General features: G+C 42.5%; 1 protein-coding gene across 1 annotated transcript in view; it reads right to left on the bottom strand.

Annotated features, from left to right (window-relative positions):
- TMED10 (transmembrane p24 trafficking protein 10) overlaps positions 1-22,331 on the bottom strand; it is a 34,794-nt gene extending 12,463 nt beyond the window's left edge. The window contains exons 1-2 of the mRNA XM_005900987.3: positions 22,044-22,331; positions 3,913-4,024 (exon numbers count right to left, since the gene is read on the bottom strand). Coding sequence (XP_005901049.1) covers positions 3,913-4,024; positions 22,044-22,268 — 337 coding nt within the window. The 5' untranslated portion in view covers positions 22,269-22,331. The remainder of the gene's footprint in view (positions 1-3,912; positions 4,025-22,043) is intronic.
- Positions 22,332-22,690: the final 359 nt, after the last annotated feature.

Genomic DNA, 22,690 nt, shown 5'->3' with positions numbered 1-22,690 from the left:
TGAAAGGAATGGAGGACTTCCCTGGTGGTACAGTGGATAAGAAGCCGCCCACCACAACTAAAAAGTAGCCCCCACTTGCCTCAACTAGGGAAAACCTGCAAGCAGCAACAAAGATCCAGCACAACCAAAAATAAATAACCAGGAAGGAAGAAAAGAGGGTAGCATGTTTAAAAGACAGTAAAGACGTTCTTTTGCATAAACCGGACAGGTCAAGTTGAAAGCAATAAAGTAAGACTCAACAGGTAGGGTCAAGAAACTAAGTCCTGGTGGTCCAGTGACTAAGGCTCTGCAGTCCCAACACAGGGGCCCCGGGTGTGATCCCTGGTCAGGGAACTAGATCCCGCATGCTACCACTAGGAGTTCACATGCCACCACTAGGAAGTCCACATGCTGCAACAAAGACTGAAGATTCCAAAACTAAGGCCCAGTCAAATGAATAAATAAATACTGCTAATCACTTCAGTCATGTCCGACTCAGTGTGACCCCACAGACAGCAGCCCACCAGGCTCCCCCGTCCTTGGGATTCTCCAGGCAAGAACACTGGAGTGGGTTGCCATTCCCTTCTCCAAAATAAATACTAGGGGAAAAAAAAAAACTAAGCCAAATCACAGATCCCTTCTGAGCATTAAACTAATTAGGTTTCCAAGAACAAAAGAAAGCAAAACAAAAAGGGACCCTCAGAGAGGTGTCTTCTCCCAAATCCAAATTTTTTGCTTCTTTTTCCTCATTTAAAAGTGAAATCCAAGCAGCTCATAGCTCCATCTGCTCCAAATGATCAAGATACTCTCCTAACAGACTTCTCCCACAATCTGTCACAGCATAGCTTTAGCATTATTCAAATACAAGTGAAACCACAAAACCACAGACCACGGAGTCCAGAACACACAGTTTCTTGCACAGAATAGCCAGCCTATCCCCTTAGTTGACATCATGGCTCCAAAGGGTCTCCTTTGAAAAAGACCCGTTAGTAATCTCTCTTTGCATTTGCCTGGCAAATGGACGATCTTTTAAAAGGTGCTCCAAAGACCACAGGGTATCAGGTCTTCATATCTGAATAAACAAACGGATAAACACAAATAAAACTAGAAATTGAGTGTTGACTATAATATGTGTGTGTATACACGTTTATACATAGACACACACAGTTTAAAACTAGTTCCTAGGCATTTACATGCATGGCATCAGCATATAAGAAATTTAAAACAAAAGATCTCTGCCTTCAAAGAACTCAAAATTGGGAATGTAAAATATATACATAAGACATTTAAACAACACAAGGCTGTGTGTGTGATACACGTGTATCTCCAGTAGTAAGTGATGCGCTATTCGGAAGAAGCCACAGTTACCTGCTTGGTATTTCTGAGACATGCTCAGCATCTCAAGGTGTTTGCTTTTTCCCCAAAGCCCTCATGACCATCTGACTTATATTTGCCTATTATCTATTTGCTCCAATGAAAATGTAAGCTCCACTGAGAGCAGAGACTTCTGTTGTATTCACTGCTATCTCCCCAACACCTAGAACAGCAATGGATAAGTCAGTTAATTGAGATATTAAGCAGACTAGAATGGCTGAGGGATGTATTCAAAAAGATGTATTCTAAAGGTTCAGGTCAGTTCAGTTTAGTCGCTCAGTCGTGTCTGACTCTTTGCAACCCCATGAATCACAGCACACCAAGCCTCCCTGTCCATCACCAACTCCCGGAGTTCACGCAAACTCACATCCATCAAGTTGGTGATAACATCCAGCCATCTCATTCTCTGTCGTCCCCTTCTCCTTCTGCCCCCAACCCCTCCCAGCATCAGAGTCTTTTCCAATGAGTCAACTCTTCACATGAGGTGGCCAAAGTATTGGAGTTTCAGCTTTAGCATCAGTCCTTCCAATGAACACCCAGGACTGATCTTCTTTAGGATGGACTGGTTGGATCTCCTTGCAGTCCAAGGGACTCTCACGAGTCTTCTTCAACACCACAGTTCAAAAGCATCAATTCTTTGGCGCTCAGCTTTCTTCACAGTCCAACTCTCACATCCATACATGACCACTGGAAAAACCATAGCCTTGACTATACGGATCTTTGTTGGCAAAGTAATGTCTCTGCTTTTTAATATGCTGTCTAGGTTGGTTATAACTTTCCTTCCAAGGAGTAAGCGTCTTTTAATTTCATGGCTGCAATCACCATCTGCAGTGATTTTGGAGCCCCCCAAAATAAAGTCTGACACTGTTTCCACTGTTTCCCCATCTAAAGGTAAACTTATGTTAATATAGGAGAGGGCATTCCAGCAAATGAATAAATGTGACAAGTTTAGAGGGAAAAATGAAACCAGAATGGCTGGAGCCTGATGGGCAGAGGGAGACAAGGCTGGATGGAGCAAGAGTATAGAGGCTATTAAAAGCCACGGTGCCTAAAATCTCATCTAGCTTGAAAATTTCATGATTCTGGGGTTCATTCTACAGAACAGGAACATTATTGCCACTATAAAGCAGCAAAAGCTTTCAAAGAAGGACTGATATAATGAAAGTTTTAGGAGATAAATCTGGTGGCAGTATCTGGATATATGAAAAGCAGGGATACTGGTTAGAAGGCTATTGACATAATCCACAATTTTATAGTTGAGAGTTCAGAGTTGTGTGGTGGCAGATATAGGAGGTATTTTGAAAGAAGTATCAGCACAACTTGATGACAGACCAGAAAAGACATTAAGTATGTAATTTCAAAACTGTGAGCCCAGATAACTGCAAGGACAGTGGTAATACTGATGAATAAAGGGAACTAGTCTGAAAGAGGTGGTCATGAATATAGTCTTAGATGTCTGAGTTTTGAGGTAAGAACAGTACAACCATCTAGAATACTACTGAGACATCCTGGAACTGGCAGGGAGAGGGGTATCAATCATGAAATTATTATTACAGTCTTTTCATGTTCCATTCTATTATTCCATTTACTTTGGGAGAACTCCTTTAGCTTTCAGACTAAATTGACCCATTTGAGCTCAAGGGGTCAGTTTTTGGTTAACTGTTAAAAGCTGCTAGTTCTTTTGCTATTCCTGGGAATCCATTGATGCTGTTGGTAAAGGTGCTTGCTTTTCTTCTAGGATCATTATGTTCTGAACACTGTATAAATGTAAAATTGCCAGAAGTCCTTTTGCTACCTTATGGAGAAAGCCTGAGAATAAAGTCAAATGGAGGCAAAAAGCTTTAAAAATGAGGTAAAATGCCCATGATGCTGTTAAAACCCCAAGATACTGTTGTGCCTGAAGCCAGCACCACACTGTCAACTCCCCTGTTTGCAGTCACACAGTCTTTCTTTAAGCCAGTTTGAGTTTCGTTCCATTTGTCCTGCAGCCCCAAAGGGCCCCAAGTAATATGGCAGGTATAAATGCATACAGTTTTTACAGTCTGGTATCCTTGAAGCTGAAGAACAGGGAGTGAAGAAGCATCTGCTTTTTCACCAACCATCATGCACAGAAGCCATCATATAATCAATCAGCTTAAAAGTTTCTAAGGGCTCTTGGCCTTGATATGCACAGAACAAGCCACAGCAAGACACGAGGACTGGGAAACAGCAAGTGCCCTGGAGATCAAAAAGTGTTTCTGATGAGATGTGATTTGTTAGACAGACCCCACTTCTAACCTCTAAGAAAACATGTCACTAGCATATAAATGCACTACTTTCTAGCATCTATACAAAATTTAACTCTGTTATTCAAGCCAAGTACAGCATTCAAGAAATGCCTACTCTTGCGCATGCAGAACTCTACCCACTCGCTGACTTTGACTTATATGTGTATGCACCCCAGCAAATGTAGTTTTCATTTCCTCTTCCTGCCAGGAGAGGCCAGGAGAGAAAAAGTTCATACTCTAACTTACTTGGAAGATGCTGCTTAATTCAGGGAAAACACTCTGATTTACTTACCCTTGCTCTCAAAACACACTTCAAACATGTCATAATCTTCAGTGGTAAAGGCAAACTTCCCCTTGGTCGCATCCTCCTTGGAGTACAGAATATGGCCAGCAGAATCTGTAATCTATAAGAAAAAGTAAGTAAGAACAGGTAGCAAATAATACTTGGGAAGAGAACTTATACAAAGTGGAGAAATGGAAGAAAACACTGTCTATAAAAGACAGTCTATTATGATGATATGGTCCAAACACTCCCAAAGACAAGAATTAGATTAGAAGGTGAAACCAAAATACGGTAAATTTCGAACATTCTAACAGTTGATACAGTTGATATAAGTGACTTTATTAGCAAAAGCTCACTTTATAGATTGTAGGCCAGTATCACTTCCTAGAGAGAGATGTGTCACAAAAATACAAGTGGACAATTACCAAAAGAATATACTACAAAAGGAGAAAGATATATGAGGACACATTTCTTGTATAACACAAATCTTGATGTGGTGCAAGTGGAGAGTGGAAATGGGGCCCCTGATACAAGGAGAGACAGAAAAGAAGGCTTGCTGGAGGACAAGTCTGGAAGAGCTGCTCCTGCAAATTTCACGTTAATTATGCCAAGGACTACAGGAGGTGTGGGAAGATGGGTGTGGGGATAAGAAGTTTCTTCTAAAAAAAGACATCTTTGCTTTCCACAAATAACAATTCCTGTCTTCTAAGTTGTTGGCTCTTCTAAGTTTTCCAAACTTAAACTGCCCCATTCCTAGAGAAAGGCCTGTAACACAAGTAGCGGCATATATTGCTAAGTGAATGATCGCAAATAAAGCAAGGGTTTGACACAATATTATGACAGACTGGGTCTCAGGCTTCTTTTCTAGAGCACATGACTGTCTGGGCAGAAGGCACATTTCATTACCTAAGACAGGATGCTACTTGTGATGTGGAACACAAAAGGAGTGGATTCCTTATAATAAACTGGATGTTCTAATGCTGTCTGTAAATCAAGATTTGATTATAGGTGAGATTTTAAATACAAAAACTGAGTAGCATACATATGAGTGTAAGTGTGAAGTCGCTCAGTTGTGTCTGACTCTTTGCAACCCCATGGACTGTAGCCTACCAGGTTCCTCCATCCATGGGATTTTCCAGGCAAGAATACTGGAGTGGGTTGCCATTTCCTTCTTCAGGAGATCTTCCCAACCCAGGGATTGAACCCAGGTCTTCTGCATTATAGGCAGACGCTTTACCGTCTGAGCCACCATTTAATTAAAGCACTTTAATAATATTAGTTATTTTTGAGTAGTGAGATTTCTCTACACTTTTTTTTTTTTGAAATAAGAGTAATGTGATTCAACTTGCAATTTAGAAAGATAAATCTGCTAACACTGTGAAGAGACTCAATACTGTGAACAGACTCAAGAAGGAAGAATACCAGAGATAAGAAGATGAGTTAGGACACTAACCCAGTCATTCAGGTTAGAAATGATAAAGGCTGTGGGTATGGAGAGACAGGGGCCAGATTTGAGAAATTTTAAAAACAGAGAGCCCACAGAACAAGACCAAAAAACGTATGCCCACAAGGATTAAGTAAGCAACATAAACTGAGTTTAATGGGCCAGTACAAGCCCACAAGGTGGCAAACAGCAAGCTCATAAAGGATTCCCGCTTAAACAATAAAAGAACATTTTTAAAATTTACTGTGAAGTTCTTAATTAAACAAAGGTAATATCAAGCCATAAAATCTGTCCATATGACATCAAGGAATAGAAAGTAATAAAGGTCTGTTTCTAGATAACACCTTCTGAAGGAAAAAGGCAAGCCAAAGTTCACAACTTATAAAGTAGGAAAGTGTTAATTGTACATGCACAGTAGCTGATGTCAAGAATATGTGAATACTCACTTCATAAAATAAGTGAGAATACAGGTCCACTGGGAATACAGACTCATTTAGAATTGGATTTTCTTGGACCATTCTAGGTAGTGGTCAGAGAAAACAGGTTCTTGGGCAGGTCCTGCTCCAGAAGCCTGACCCTCTTCCTTTGCCACACATTCAAGATAATACCCCCCGCTTCAAGAGGATCAAGTAGCTTAGGCCCAAACACCAGGCAGATAAAGCAATTAAGAATTCAAGGAACAGAGTTCACCTGGAAGAAGAAACAAATAGGTGCTATCAAACAGAATGAAGGCACTAACAATCAGAACTCAGCAAATGGCATCTGCAAGATAAATCTGGCTCTCAGTTTTCCGGAAGCCAAGATTAAGAAAGAAACAAGTTGGGTTATACATCATTTGTTTACTGATGAAAGCTCACAAATTTATCTTCAGAGATTAATTTTCCTGGAACTAAACGAGAAGAACAATTTATCAGGAAGGTCCTTGTGAAAGGACTGTGACCAATATTAGACTTTCCACTTTCAAACATGGCCTGGCTAAAGATACAAATATTAAGACAACTGAGACGGATCCTTTTAGTGACCCGCCAGAACATCCGCCTGATCTAATGCAGAGGCGGGACCTGAAGGAACTGGGTGAAAGCTCCTGAGCCCCAGGCCTCCACCCTCTAGCACCATCCTAGGTCCTCTGGCTGCCCTGGGAAATCTCAGCCTTAAGAAAAGTTGCAATAAGGCTGGGACTACTTTTGGCCACTTACTGCTGCTGTAAGTGTGTGTGTGTGTGTGTGTGTGTGAATGTCAGGAAAAGATATCTTAAAATAATACTACCCATCCAGATCTTGGGTCCTAATTAGCAATAATTACCTTTTATTCTTCAATAAAAGGCCCCCTTGGAGAAACAGCTGAATCCAGGACTGGGGCAAGAAACACACAAGATGAGCCCGGAACATCTTGTAGTGCCAGGAAGTAGAGAAGCGCTCAAAAACAAACCAAGACAAAAAACGCCAACAGGGTATGTCAAAGGGACACATGAATTGAACGAAAGGACACCCAAAAGCCAGAGCTGAAACAATCTGAGCAACAGAATAAAGTAGTACTGGACTGTAATGCAGAGTATAAAATAAACAGCCATGAATCCATACTGACATAAATGATCAAACAAACAAGCAGGGGAGAAGAGAAAAGTCTCCCGTGAAGAACACTCTCAAATAATTTATGTAGAGTTGTCTCTTAAGGAGGTCGCGCATAACTCCCCACTCAAGTGTGGGCCGTACACAGTGACTTCCTTCCAAAGAGTGTAGTACAGAAGGGGAGGAACTTGAGAAGCCTGACAGACACGACTTCTGCCACATGATCAAGGTCAATACAACAGTGATAATTCATGTTGACAGCATGCTCCCGTATGTTCCATACGATATGACGAAAATGACACTTTACTTTTGTGTTCTTCCTTCCCCAAACCCATAATTCCAGGTTTCATCACTGAGAAAACATCAGATGAACTCTAACAGAGGGGTCTCTTATAACATACTTGACTGCTGCTGCTGCTGCTGCTGCTAAGTCGCTTCAGTCGTGTCCGACTCTGTGCGACCCCATAGACGGCAGCCCACCAGGCTCCCCCGTCCCTGGGATTCTCCAGGCAAGAATACTGGAGTGGGTTGCCATTTCCTTCTCCAATGCATGAAAGTGAAAAATGAAAGTGAAGTTGCTCAGTCGTGTCCGACTCTTAGCGACCCCATGGACTGCAGCCTACCAGGGTCCTCCATCCATGGGATTTTCCAGGCAAGAGTACTGGAGGGGGGTGCCATTGCCTTCACATACTTGACTAGTATGCCTCAAAACTCAAATGGCTGTCAGAAACAAGGAAAATCTGAGAAACTGTAATAATCTAGAGGAGCCCTAAGAAATATGACTAAACGTTACATATCAAGGATGAGATCCTGGAACAGGAAAACAAAACATTGGGTTAAAAACTAAGGAAATCTGAATAAAGTACAGACTTCAGTTAATAATGATGTATAAATACTTGTTCATTCCTGTGACTAATGTACCATACAACAGGGGGAACTGGTTGTGGGGTACCTGGGAACTCCATTATCTTCACTGTTTTTCTGGAAATCTAAAACTGTTCTAAAATAAAAAGCTTATTTTAAAAATACTATTCAGAAGGATGAAGTCAAACACATACACACACATATACCTCCAGAGTCTTTAGAAATTTATAATCAAAGTCAAGCAAGCAAACAAACACTTTCATTTACTTATGTTGTGTGTCAGTTGCTGAGTCGTGTCTGACTCTTTGCAACCCCACGAACTGTACCCGGCAGGCTCCTTTGCCCATGGAACTCTCCAGTCAAGGATACTGGAGTGGGTTGCCATTCCCTTCTTCTGGTATCTTCCCGACCCAGGGATCGAACCCGGGTCTCCTGCCTTGCAGGCAGATTTGCCACTCTCTGAGCCACCAGGATGTATTTAAACACAAACAGGTAATTCAGACAGGTCTATACCTACTCTTGTAAAGTGACATATTGTCTGTGGGGAAGGTGGCAAGGCTGTGTCTTTCTACTGGCACAGTTCACACACTGCTTTCATTTGCTGAATCAGCTCCATACCCCAGCAGTCCAGCTCCATACACCACTCAGGCCATAGCAGCAAAGGGCAATCAACTTGCACCTTGAGTGTAGGTGGTAAAATTTTGAAAATGTAATTTCCTTCATACAGGCTCCTACCCTGCACTGTCTTCCTTAGGTTTATGATCAGTCTGTGGTATAATACTGAGTACACAAAGTGTACAAGTCATTTTAAGGATAAACATCAACCTTGTAGCTTCTGAACAACTAAGGAATTCAGAAACAACCAAGTCCCTATACATTGAACAAAATGAACCAAATGTATAGAACCAAATGAACCCTATAGAATGAACTAAATGAACCCTATACAATGTATAGAGAAGCTCTATACATTGCACAAAAATGAACCAAAACAGAAACACCTACCCTTCTCTCCCTCTGAGAGACAGTAGAGCACAGTAGTTAGACTGAAGGTTCCAGAGTCAAACTGCAAGTTGATATTCAAGTCACAGTTGTGCCACTTACTAGCTGTAAAGCCCTGGGTATGTTCCTTGACCTCTCTGTGCCTCATATGTAAAATAAGGACAAGAGTAAGTACTTCATGAGGTTATTGTTAGAATTAAACATTTAGGTAACTAACCATACTTCCAACCTAAAAGTGCTAACGGATGGCAAACTAGATAAAGTAGTCTACACTGACTAAACCCAGGGATGACTAGGGCCAACATGGTTGTTACATGAAAAAGGAAAAGACAGGTAAACCCAAAGGAAGCTGCAGGAAGATTTAGAAACTGAAGGGATACAAAGTACCTGCCAAAGCAGGTGCTTGGTTTGTTAATGCAGCACTTTAACAAAACATGTTAAAGGGATTCAAGGGATTAGATCTGATAGAGTGCCAGAACTATGAACAGAGGTTCGCGACATTGTACAGGAGGCAGTGATCAAGAAAAAAGTGATCCCCAAGAAAAAAGAAATGCAAAAAGGCAAAATGGTCGTCTGAGGAGGCCTTACAAATAACTTAGAAAAGAAGAGAAGCTAAAGGCAAAGGAGAAAAGGAAAGATACACCCATCTGAATGCAGAGTTCCAAAGAATAGCAAGGAGAGATGAGAAAGTCTTCCTCAGTGATCAATGCAAAGACATAGAGGAAAACAAAAGAATGGGAAAGACTAGAGATCTCTTCAAGAAAATTAGAGATACCAAGGGAACATTTCCAGAGAAGGCGATGGCACCCCACTCCAGTACTCTTGCCTGGAAAATCCCATGGATGGAGGACCCTGGTGGGCTGCAGTCCATGGGGTCGCTAAGAGTCGGACACGACTGAGCGGCTTCACTTTCACTTCTCACTTTCATGCATTGGCGAAGGAAATGGCAACCCACTCCAGTGTTCTTGCCTGGAGAATCCCAAGGACGGGGGAGCCTGGTGGGCTACTGTCTATGGGGTCGCACAGAGCTGGACACAACTGAAGCGACTTAGCAGCAGCAGCAGCAAGGGAATATTTCATGCAAAGATGGGCTCAATAAAGGACAGAAATGGTATGGACCTAACAGATGCAGAAGATACTAAGAAGAGGTGACAAGAATACACAGCACAACTATGCAAAAAAGATCTTCATGACCCAGATAACCATGATTGTGTGATTACTCACCTACAGCCAGACATCCTGGAATTCGAAGTCAAGTGGGCCTTAGGAAGCATCACTACAAACAAAGTTAGTGGAGGTGAAGGAAGTCCAGTTGAGCTATTTCAAATCCTAAAAGATGATGCTATAAAAGTGCTGCACTCAGTATGTCAGCAAATTTGGAAAACTCAGCAGTGGTTACAGGCCTGGAAAAGGTCAGTTTTCATTCCAATCCCAAAGAAAGGCAATGCCACAGAATGTTCAAACTACCGCACAATCGCATGCATCTCACATGCTAGCAAAGTAATGCTCAAAATTCTGCAAGCCAGGTTTCAACAGTACATGAACCATGAACTTCCAGATGTTCAAGTTGGATTTATAAAAGCCAGAGGAACCAGAGATCAAATTGCCAACATCCGCTGGATTACAGAAAAAGCAAGGAAGTTCCAGAAAAACATCTACTTCTGCTTTACTGACTACACTGAGGCCTTTGTGTGGATCACAACAAACTGTGGAAAATTCTTCAAGAGATGGGAATACCAGACCACCTTACCTGCCTCCTGAGAAATCGGTACGCAGGTCAAGAAGCAACAGTTAGAACCAGACATGGAACAAGGGACTGGTCCCAAATTGGGAAAGGAGTACGTCAAGGCTGTCTACTGTCACCCTGCTTATTTAACTTACATGCAGAGTACATCATGACAAATGCTAGGCTGGATGAAGCACAAGCTGGAATCAAGATTGCTGGGAGAAATCAGTAACCTCAGATATGCAGATAACACCACCCTTATGGCAGAAAGTGAAGAACTAGAGAGCCTCTTGATGAAAGTGAAAGAGAAGAGTGAAAAAGTTGGCTTAAAACTCAACAGTCAAAAAACTAAGATCATGGCATGATGGTCCCATCACTTCATGGCAAATAGATGGAGAAACAATGGAAACAATGACAGACTTTATTCTCTTGGGTTCCAAAATCAATGCAGGTGGTGACTGCAGCCATAAAATGAAAAGACACTTGTTCCTTGGAAGAAAAGCTATGACCAACCTAGACAGCATGTTAAAAAGCAGAGATGTTAGTTTGCTGACAAAGGTCCTTCTAGTCAAAGCTATGGTTTTTCCAGTAGTCATGTATGGATGTGAGAGCTGGACTATAAAGAAAGCGGAGAGCCAAAGAATTGATGTTTTTGAACTGTGGTGTTGGGGAAGACTCGAGAGTCCCGTGGACTGCAAGGAAATCAAACCAGTCCGTCCTAAAGGTGATCAGCCTGAATTTTCATTGGAAGGACTGATGCTGAAGCCAAAACTCATTACTTTGGCCAGCTGATGACTCATTGGAAAAAACCCAGATGCTGGCAAAGACTGAGGGCAGGAGGAGAAGGGGACAACAGAGGATGAGATGGTTGGATGGTATCACTGACTGAACGGACATGAGTTTGAGCAAACTCCGGGAGTTGGTGACGGACAGGGAAGCCTGCTGTGATGAAGTCCATGGGGTCACAAAAAGTCGGACACGACTGAGCAACTGAAGTGAACAAAGGAGGTATTCAATGAATCGTTCTAGCTGCTACTAGGCCACAGTAAGAAGTATCAGACGACTTCAGAAATTCCTGCATGTGTTTTACTGATAAGTAATAAACACGAAGGACTCAACAACATTACATTTGGGGGAGGAGAAGAGAGGACTGTGGATGCATATATAATGATCAGAGGTTGCAAGTCCATACGTTTCAGTTTGTAAGAGTTCACGCTGAATCTAAAAGCTGTAGGGTCTATTACTCTAATGGGAGAGAACACCAAATCACGAAGATGCTATAGTATTACACTAGAAAAGTAGTATCAGAAATACTTCCAAGAGGCTATATACAAAGAATATGGATGACTCTGATAGCCTAGCAGCCATATTTAAAACAAATTTACTCTGATCTTTCAAACAAGATTAAGTATGAAGTCTACCAACAGCATCCCTGAAATCAAAGGACATCTAGATTTTACCCAGAACAAAGTCAAACTTAGAAAGCCATAAGCAGCATCTAGCAACACTAAATTCTTTCAAATTTCCAACACAATTCAGCAATGGCATAGCACAGCACAGAAGTGATGTTTAAAGAAGCTTCTGAAGTACTGAAAACTAGACATGGAAAATTTCCAGGCAGTGGTATGATAATGGATAGATGCTCTCTTCCTGATTCCATCAGCATTTACTGTATTAACACAGGCAATACGTCATTATTGACTGGGGGGGTGGGAGTGAGGGGGAGTGCAGGGTAGGCGGGGGAGAAAAAGAGGGAGGAAGGGAAGGGGAATGAGAAGGAAAGACCAGTTGCTGCCCTAACAATACTGCTGCGGGGGTGAAGCCAGATCAAATGTTTTTTTTCATACTGTTCCAAAGTTATTTACGGTAAAAACCTCCAGTGTGACCCTTTCAGGCACAAACAAAGCCTTGTTCTTTCTTAACAACTAGTCCCTTGATTTCCCACAAGTTGTGTCGAACAATGAGGTTGGGGGCACAGGATAAAGCAGATGACATCAACCTCCCTCAAGTCGGAGGCTTGTTTGGGAGCCCAAATTCTGGTCTGTGGCCAGCTGGCTGATTTCACAGAAGGCTCCACTGTCCAGGCTGCGAGGCTGCATATGCATATGGGGGCCACAGCTCAGGATCAACCACCAGTCAGCAACTCACACAAGAAACAGTAAAGAAGCCACTGCAGCCCACTAGATTACCTTTAGAAATCAGTTCCCCTTCCCTAGAAACACGAGAAGTCATCATAAAGACATGATACAGAAATTTCAAATTCTAAGCAGCCCCCTTCTCTAGATCACTTGAAAAGAGAGAAGGCTGTGGACAAATGTCAAATGAGAAAGGTTTAAATGAAGTAATGTTGTTTAACTTTTATGGAGATAGAAACACACAATCAGGTTTTAATTTAAATCTAGAAATTAGTATATAACACATAAAATAAACTAGATTTTAATATCATTACATTTTAATGTACCAATCAGCTTTCTGTACTAAACCATCTATTTCTTGATCTGTTTCTAATCCACTGGATAACAGTCACATCAAATGTAAATTTGAGAAAGATGTATTTTTCTTAAGAGAAAAAGATCAGCCCTCAGCATAGACAACAGTAATCATGAGCTGAAGCGTTAACTACTCCAAATAAAATCAATTAAATGTGTAGCGCACATGAGTGCGCACATACATTCGCGCGCGTGCGCGCACACACACACGATCTTTTCATACAGCTTTTAGTGGTGGAAAAAATTATAGACCAATGGTTTCCCAACGGCCAAGGTTCTTCTTGATCATTTTTAGGGTTAAATTGTGATAGGCCTATGACTCAACGCTGAACTTTCCAAATGATCTTGTTTGGCTTTCTCATCTGTAAGCTAGCTGGGAAACACTGGGACCATATCTGAGTGTAATAGCCAAATAAAAAATAATCTCATTTGGCAAAATGAATTATTAATAGCAACAGCACTCTTGAAGAATGACAATAAGAAAAAAGTTAGACCAATTGGATTATTTGGAAGAAGCTAAAAATGTATAAGTGACCTAAATTATTACCATCAGGCTTTTCTTTCTTTTCTGGTGATGATTATGACATCTCCTCACAACTGCTTTCTCTTTTTTCTGTAATATATTTCCAAAGTATAAATCACCCTTAGGCAATAACTCATCTCATCCCCTAAAATTAATTCACCCTCCAATTTTCACTATTAACACGGATTCCAAAGAACAACGGATACTGGAATCTCCATCTTTATGAAAATGTCTATGAAAATGTGGTTTGTAACTCACAGATTCTGAGTCCCTACAACAGGCTTTTATTGTGGACCTGAAGTATGAGAAAACTTCTATGTTCACTCTGCAGAATGGGCTGGTATTTCCTGCTTGAATTCTGTGCAGCAATCTTTAAATCTGAAACTATTTAGCCTGATTTAGCCTCATTTTATGAAACAAGTAGGGAAGGAATAACCTCAATTGGAAATCTCAACAGAAAACACATCCCAATATGGGCCTGAAGGAGAAATCTTTGCAACATAGTTCCACCCATCATTTCAATCCACTTCTCTCTCTGTTCAGAAAGGCCTTGGCTGGGGCTTCCCTGGTAGCTCAGTGGTAAAGACTCTGTCTGCCAACTGAGGAGACACAGGTTTGATGCCTGATCTGGGAAGATTCCCGCATGCTACCAAGCAACTTAAGCCCATGGGCCACAACTATTGAGCCTGTGCTCTAGAGCCTGGGAGCTGCAACTACTGAAGCCCGTGTGTCCTAGAGTCAGTGAAGCCACTGCAAACCAGAGGCCTGCTCACCGTAACCAGAGAGTAGCCCCAACTCCATGACTGGAGAAAAGACCCAGAACAATTGAAAATTAATTAATTAAATTAAAAAAAAAAAAAGAAAGGCCTTGGCTGGCCACTCAAATACATTTTACCCTATTAACCACTCCTTACCACCTATTGCTTGATTTTCATTATAATCCTTATTACTACCTGAGATTTGTCTGTATTTTTTTAAACTTGTATTTTGTCTTTGTTCTCACTAGAGGTCAAGGACCTGTCTGCTATGCATGCCTATAATCCCAGCTATGTCTGGCATTTGTACTAAGTATTAAATAAATATTTACTGAATGAATGGGAAAATCACAAAACCTCAGAATTACTCATTAAAATGCTCTTTATCTGTCACTGTAATGACACAGGGAGAGGAAGTCAGATAGGCAATTCAATTTTCATTTACTAGAGAGAAAAGCAAAGTACTAATATCTATGGCCCACTGCAATAAGCCCTGCACAATAAAGAGATCATTCCATTAGCCCTTCTAATAATTCTACGAACACTATCATCCCCATCTTACATATAAGAGACTCAAAGAGAAAGGTTAAGTAATTCCCCTAAGACCATACCCCCTTTAAATGGTGGAGCTGATGGGATCTGAATCCAAATCTGTCTGACTCCAGACCCAAGCTCAATAAGACTAAAATATGTAACTCAGTTGTACAATAATGCCTACACAGTAGGCATGACATTACTTTCCATTACTGGGGAAGCACACAGGAGAGGTGTACAGGCAAAGACTGGTCCCCATTAAGAGAACACTGTGCTCAAAGAACTGCAAGGTATTCAGAATGGCTACAGTGAGGAGTAGGAGGAGACAAGTGAAGAGGAAAAGATCAGAGATGAGATTAGGACAGTGCCAATTCATTTGTTCATTCATTCCTTAGGCTGAAGTCCTACTTTGTACCATCCACTGTATTCATTTCAGTTCAGTTGCTCAGTCGTGTCCAACTCTCTGCGACCCCATGAATCGCAGCACACCAGGCCTCCCTGTCCATCACCAACTCCCAGAGTCCACCCAAACTCATGTGCATCGAGTCGGTAATGCCATCCAGCCATCTCATTCTCTGTCGTCCCCTTTTCCTCCTGCCCCTCAATCCCTCCCAGCATCACGGTCTTTTCCAATGAGTCAACTCTTCGCATGAGGTGGCCAAAGTACTGGAGTTTCAGCCTCAGCATCAGTCCTTCCAATGAACACCCAGGACTGATCTCCTTGGATGGACTGGTTGGATCTCCTTGCAGTCCAAGGGACTCTCAAGAGTCTTCTCCAACAGTTCAAAAGCATCAATTCTTCAGCACTCAGCTTTCTTCATAGTCCAACTCTCACATCCATACATGACTATGGAAAAACCATAGCCTTGACTAGATGGACCTTTGTTGGCAAAGTAGTATCTCTGCTTTTGAATATGCTATCTAGGTTGGTCATAACTTTCTTTCCAAGGAGTAAGTGTCTTTTAATTTCATGGCTGCAATCACCATCTGCAGTGATTTTGGAGCCCAGAAAAATAAAGTCTGACACTGTTTCCACTGTTTCCCCATCTATTTCCCATGACATGATGGGACTGGATGCCATGATCTTTGTTTTCTGAATGTTGAGCTTTAAGCCAACTTTTTCACTCTCCTCTTTCACTTTCATCAAGAGGCTCTTTAGTTCTTTTTCACTTTCTGCCATAAGGGTGGTGTCATCTGCATATCTGAGGTTATTGGTATTTCTCCCGGCAATCTTGATTCCAGCTTGTGTTCCTTCCAGTCCAGCGTTTCTCATGATGTACTCTGCATAGAAGTTAAATAAGCAGGGTGGCAATATACAGCCTTGACGTACTCCTTTTCCTATTTGGAACCAGTCTGTTGTTCCATGTCCAGTTATAACTGTGGCTTCCTGACCTGCATACAGATTTCTCAAGAGGCAGGTCAGGTGGTCTGGTATTCCCGCCTCTTTTAGAATTTTCCACAGTGTGTTGTGATCCACACAGTCAAAGGCTTTGGCATAGTCAATAAAGCAGAAATAGATGTTTTTCTGGAACTCTCTTGCTTTTTCCACGATCCAGCAGATGTTGGCAATCTGATCTCTGGTTCCTCTGCCTTTTCTAAAACCAGCTTGAACATCTGGAAGTTCACAGTTCACGTATTGCTGAAGCCTGGCTTGGAGAATTTTGAGCATTATTTTACTAGCGTGTGAGATGAGTGCAATTGGGCAGTAGTTTGAGCATTCTTTGGCATTGCCTTTCTTTGGGATTGGAATGAAAACTGCCCTTTTCCAGTCCTGTGGCCACTGCTGAATTTTCCAAATTTGTTGGCATATTGAGTGCAGCACTTTCACAGCATCATCTTTCAGGATTTGAAATAGCTCAACTGGAATTCCATCACCTCCACTCTGTTCATAGTGATGCTTTCTAAGGCCCACTTGACTTCACCTTCCAGGATGTCTGTATTAGACACAAGCATTTCAATGACGATTCAGACACAGGCTCTGCTCAAGCTTAAAGTCTACCTGAGGAGATGGGTAAACACTGAACTACAAGGTAGAGTGATGTATGGTGACACTCATGTATTCACTGGACGTTAAGGTGCTCTGTGACAGGAGGATGATGAATGAGACAGGTTTATCAAGATACTACATTCACAAAGATCCTTCTAAGAGAGACTGTCTCAATCAGGGCAATAGCTAAATGCCAAGCCCAGGTGACCAACTTTTGCAGAAAGTATCCATTTCTCCAAACCGTGGCTGCTTAAATCAGGGGTGGATATATGACCAAAAGGAAGATAATTAACAGGCTGTCTGGAGACCTAGAATATGGCCTGGGACATAAAAAGAAGCTGAACCACTCAGATCCTTGCACACTGGAGTTGCACCTCAGAAGGTAAAAAGATGCATAGAGAGAATTCTTGAGGCAGAGTCTGGGCAGTGAGTGGTCAAACTTTAAGAGAAAGCAGAACTAAGTGGACAGAGGCTATGAAAAAGTTTGCAAATTGTGCTAAGGAGTGTGATCAAGCTCACATATAGGTTCTGCAGCCTGCACAATATATTAAACTTTTAAAAATGACACCTGACTTATGGTCTCTAAAATACCATGCCTCACAAAAAGGAACCACAACTTCTTGGAGGAACAGCTGCATGCAAGTCAGGGGTTCGACATACAAAAGATGAGCCAAGGGTACCACCTAGCTATTCCACAAAAGAGGGAAGCCATCAAAGTCCAACAGGATTGGGTCAAAAAGATACAGGAGCCAAAGGGACAAGTGTACATAAAGAATGACTGCAACGGACTAAAACAAGCACTCCAAAAATGGAAGTAGACGACAATCAAAAATGACCTCAGTATAATACTTAAAACAACAACAGCCTTCTTCAGACTACAGTGGAAATGACAAGAGCAACAACTACTTGCTGTGAAAACCAACAAGAAAAAGGAATGAACTCTGCACTAAGCCCAACTTTCGTTCCTGAATTATAAATTTTAGAGTAACCAAATGGCTTTAAGTGATGCATTTCTTAGGAGTAATTCCAGCTAGTAAACATGAAATGAACAATTAGAAAATCATCATTTCACAATCTTAATGAAACAATATACCCATATAAATCATCAATAGCTTCACAAGTTAAAGATTAATTGGCAGCTTTGCATTAGAGGCTCCAGGCTGTTACCAACTTCGTAGGCAGGATAATGTTCCCAACCCCCAAGAGATGTCCATATCCTTATTTCCAGAACTTGTGAATGTGTGATTCTACGTGGCAAAAAGGGGTTTGCAGATGTGAATTAAATTAAGGGTCCTTATAAGGGAAAGAAAGAAGTAGGAGAGTCAGAGGAGATGAGATGATAGAAGCTGAGAAGGGAGAGAGGTTTGGGTGGGAGAAAGGAAGAGAAAGTTTTGGAGATACCATGCTTCTGGCTTTGAAGATGGAGGAAGGGGTCACCAGTCAAAGAGTGCAGGTGGCCTCTAGAAGTTGGAAATGGCAAGTAAATGGATTCTCCCCTAGAGCCTGCAGAAGGAACACAGTACTGTTGACACCTTGATTTTAGGACTTCTGAACTCTAGAACTGAAAGATAAATGTGTGCAGTGAGCCACCAGTGAAAGTCACTCAGTTGTGTCCAATTCTTTGTGACCCCATGGACTCTCCAGGCCAGAATAATGGAGTGGGTAGCCTTTCCCTTCTCCAGGGTATCTTCCCAACCCAGGGATCAAACCCAGGTGTCCCACATTGCAGGCGGATTCTTTACCAGCTGAGCCACAAGGGAAGCCCAAGAATACTGGAGTGGGTAGCCTATCCCTTTCTCCAGTGGATCTTCCTGACCCAGGAATAGAACCAGGCTCTCCTGCATTGCAGGTGGATTCTTTACCAGCTGAACTACCAGTGAGCCACTAAGTCCATGATAATTTGTTTAGAGCAGCAGTTGGACTTTAATACACACACTGAATCTACTGATCTACCTTAGCAGCACTGAGGGGCACAAAAGTGCTGTGTGCAGTGCCATGATGTCACATGAAGCACACACCACCACTTGTGAAGTAGCCTCACATAAACCCGAATCTAGTTACCTATTTATAGTTGATTACTTTTACAAGAACATGGGGGACAGACTCGTCAAATGACACCTCAAGGAAGCAGAGACAGACCTACAATGTAGGACATGATTTAAGGACCACTGACCCCAACAATATAATTTCAAGCATATAAAAAAAAGGGAGCTGGGGAAGAGAGAGTGAAACTATTGTAGATTAAAGAGACTTGAGAGATACAACAAATTAATTTTAAATAGCTATTTTTGAGACAAGTGGAGAAATTTGAGTATGAAGTGGGTAGGTGGCTCAGCGATAAAGAATCCGCCTGCCAATGCAGGAGATGTGGGTTTGATCCCTGACTTGGGAAGATCCCCTGGAGGAAGAAATGGCAACCTACTCCAGAATTCTCACCTGGGAAAGCCCATGGACATAAAAGTCTAGAGTGCTACAGTACATGGGGTCACAAGAGAGTCAGATACAATTTAGTGACTAAACATCAATCAATCATTAGACAGCATTAAGGAATCATTGTTAACTTTGCAAGGCAGGAAAACAGCCACATAACATTGTGATTAAGTTCATATTTTTAAAGAGATTCATCCTGAAGTATGAAAGACTGAAACACCATGATACTCAGACTTTAGTTTAAAACGACTCAGCATAAAATGAGAAGGGAGAAGCAGTTAAGATGAAATAAGTGTGACACGATTCCGATAATCTGGGTAATGTGTACACATGGTGGACAGACTGTACTCTTCTCTATAAAAAAACAAATGCCAAGACCAACTTGAATTAGTTGGTGATATTTTAAAATCAAGAGCTTTCGCTTAAAAATCTGGATTTCTAACTTCATTTGAAAAACCAGATGTGGCAACAGGTCCACATCAAGAGATAAGTACTGACTATTCCAAACTGACAGTTTCCACTACTCCCAGTTATCCCTCATTTATCAATCATGGCTGCCGTTTTTCTTATAGCTGGCCCAATTCATTCATTTTTGTTACCTACTTGGCATCCAGGAGAAGGACCTCAGAGGTAGTCTGAGTCAGCTGGCCAGTAGCAAGAGAACAGAGCAGACAGAGGATGAGACGGTTGGATGGCATCACCGACTCAATGGACGTGAGTCTGAGAAAACTCTGGAGGATGGTGAAAGACGCCAGGGAGGCCTGGTGTGCAGCAGTTCATGGGGTTGCAGAGTCGGGCCCGACTTAGAAATAAACAACCACAAAGCAAGAGAACAGAGCAGACGTGGGGAGAGCAAGTGTGTGATGATAAAATGGTAGCATGTAGATACAGATTCCTGCTGCCGAGGTCCCTTCAGCAGCCTTGGATGTAAATGTAATCCCTGTAAGAACCTGCTATATTATATGCTTCCTGTATTAAGTGCTTACTAGAAGCAAGGCAGTATGCTTGACATTCAGAAAAAAATGAACACGAAAATAACAACTGCCCTCACGATACTAATAGTTTAATGAGGAAGACAAGACATAATACTAGTTACACTGTAAGATGAAAATAAACTGAGTTTAGGGTACTGTTCAGGGTGGCTCATATATAAAATGCAAAGGGGAGTGATAACAAAGTACGTAAAGCTTCAGGAACAGATCATGAAGAGTGCTACAGAGTATGTTGGAAAATTTCAACTTTACCAGGTAAAGAATAGTTAAGGTTTTAAATCGTAAGTACAAATCAGAGGAGCAACACTAGAGATGAGAGTAAACTCTCTTTCATTGCTCAAATTCTTTGATACTATGCCCTACACCCTTTGACGAGCCAGAAGCAGGACCCCCAAAATACTGTATCTAAGCCTATAAAATTATGCCATCATTTCTTTCTTGGCCAGAGAGAAGTTTGGGGCCTGAAGAGAATAACAAAAGTCTGGGTCATGGTGCAACAGTGGTGAAAATAGTTTTTACCTCTCAAAGTTTAAATAATCTGCATCTGTTAACCACTGTGCATACTCAGTCGCTTTAGTCATGCCCAACTCTTTGTGACTGTAGGCCCCGCCAGGCTCCTCTGTCCACACAAGAATACTGCAGTGAGTTGCCATGCCCTTCTCCAGGAAATCTTCCTGACCCAGGGATCCAACCCTCATTTCCAGAGTCTCCTACACTGCAGGTGGATTCTTTACCCTTTGACCCACCAAGGAGGCCATCTGTTACCACTAATGGGTTCCAATACTTACAAATAAAACTATGATTTTATTACACCCAAAGCTCTAATTTAGTGTAAAAATGTTTCTTCCTGTCTGGGTTCAAGACCCCTCCTGTTAAAAACAAAAACCAGGTGCTTATAGTGAATGAATAAAATTACCTAAAATGCAATCAAATATTGACAGATATTGAACACATGAACGCTTCGAAGATCAGGTCTGGTCATCCCAAATCAATATTGGACCAAACTGGCACTACAGTAATACTTGTCACCATCCAAGAGTATCACTGAAATTTACAGAAAACTTGGCCAAGCCCAGACTCTGGGGAACCAGAAAGGAAAGGACTAGAGACTGAGACCGTTTTGTCACCAAAAATCGACTTTAATCAATCACAGGAATGACAAATAAAAGACACGGTGAGAATAAGATTGCAGCAGTTTTCTGTCACCTTACTTAACTCCCAACCTAAGAATCCACTTCAGCTCTGACACCAGCTCTATTACCTTTCTGAGCCTCCGTTTTATCATGTGTAAAATGAGGCTAAACAGTACTTAGTTCATAGGGTAATGTACGAACTAAATGCTAATATGTGTACAGCAGCACGGGACCTGAACACAGCTGATGCTCAAGAAATAACAGCTTTTTATTATTCACAGTAAATCTGATTCCATTATTTTCCTGCAGGTATCAATGTCTTATGATGATGATCCCCACAAATAATCAGCCTCCAAAGACTTCTTTGAAGACCCCTAGTTACCAGTTCAAGGTACCTAAAACCAAAACAGGAACAAGACCACAAGGACCCAAAGTCAAGGCCGCGGCCGCTCAGCGGTCACCACATCCGCCAAGGCCCTGGCGGGCCCCCTAAAGGGTTCCCGGCTTCGGTGCGCGGTTCCCAGTCCCGCCCCGCGACCGCCAACGAGCGGGGTGAGGGGGCGGTCTCGACGGCGCGCCCTTCGCGCTCCGCGCGGCCAGGCCGGCCCTCCAGACCTCCGCCCGCCCGACTCCCCGATCCTCGGCCACCTCGCCGGCGCCTGCGGTCTCCCCTCCCCGCCCCGCCCCGCGCCGCACCTTGAGATGGGTGCGCAGGCCGCCGGCGCCCCCAGACTGGTCGGTGATCTCGTACGCGCCCGTCACCAGCAGGTCCTTGTGGATCTCCTCGCGGAGGCACTTGCGGGAGTTAACGGGCAGGTGGAAGGAGATGGCGACGACCGAGCTGGGGCCCAGCAGGAGTAGCAGCAGCAACGCGAACGGGCAAGGGCCACGCTGAGCCTGTGGGCCTGAGGAGCCAGACATGGTGCCGGAGACTGTTCGCCGCCCTGGGCCTCGATCGCGCCGGAACCGGGAGGGCCCACGGAACTCACCTCTGACCTTCTCAAAGTCGCCGGCGCCATTTTGGAGACTGGCAAATAGACTGGGGAGGGGGGAATGTATTAGTAAACCTTTATAAAGTGAAGAAGGGATATGATACTACGTCATGCCCACAAATTAAAACGGTTAAATGAGATTTTTCTAGGGGTTTCCAGGAAAAGTTTCGTTTTTATTAAGCTCAGTGCCTGCTCAGTCGGCCATAGCAAGTACGGGCAGCTCAGGAAGTAATTTTCTTTTAATTTCCGGAAGTAGCGCCCGCGATGTTTAAGGTCGGTGATACCATAGCAACCAAGCCCCAATAGGAAACAGCCACACTGCCTATCGCTGGGCCCGCCCACCGACCACCG

The sequence above is a fragment of the Bos mutus genome, chromosome 10 (genome assembly GCF_027580195.1).
Source record: "Bos mutus isolate GX-2022 chromosome 10, NWIPB_WYAK_1.1, whole genome shotgun sequence".
Taxonomy (NCBI): Eukaryota; Metazoa; Chordata; class Mammalia; order Artiodactyla; family Bovidae; genus Bos; species Bos mutus.
This window is presented reverse-complemented; position numbering and strand designations above follow the sequence as displayed.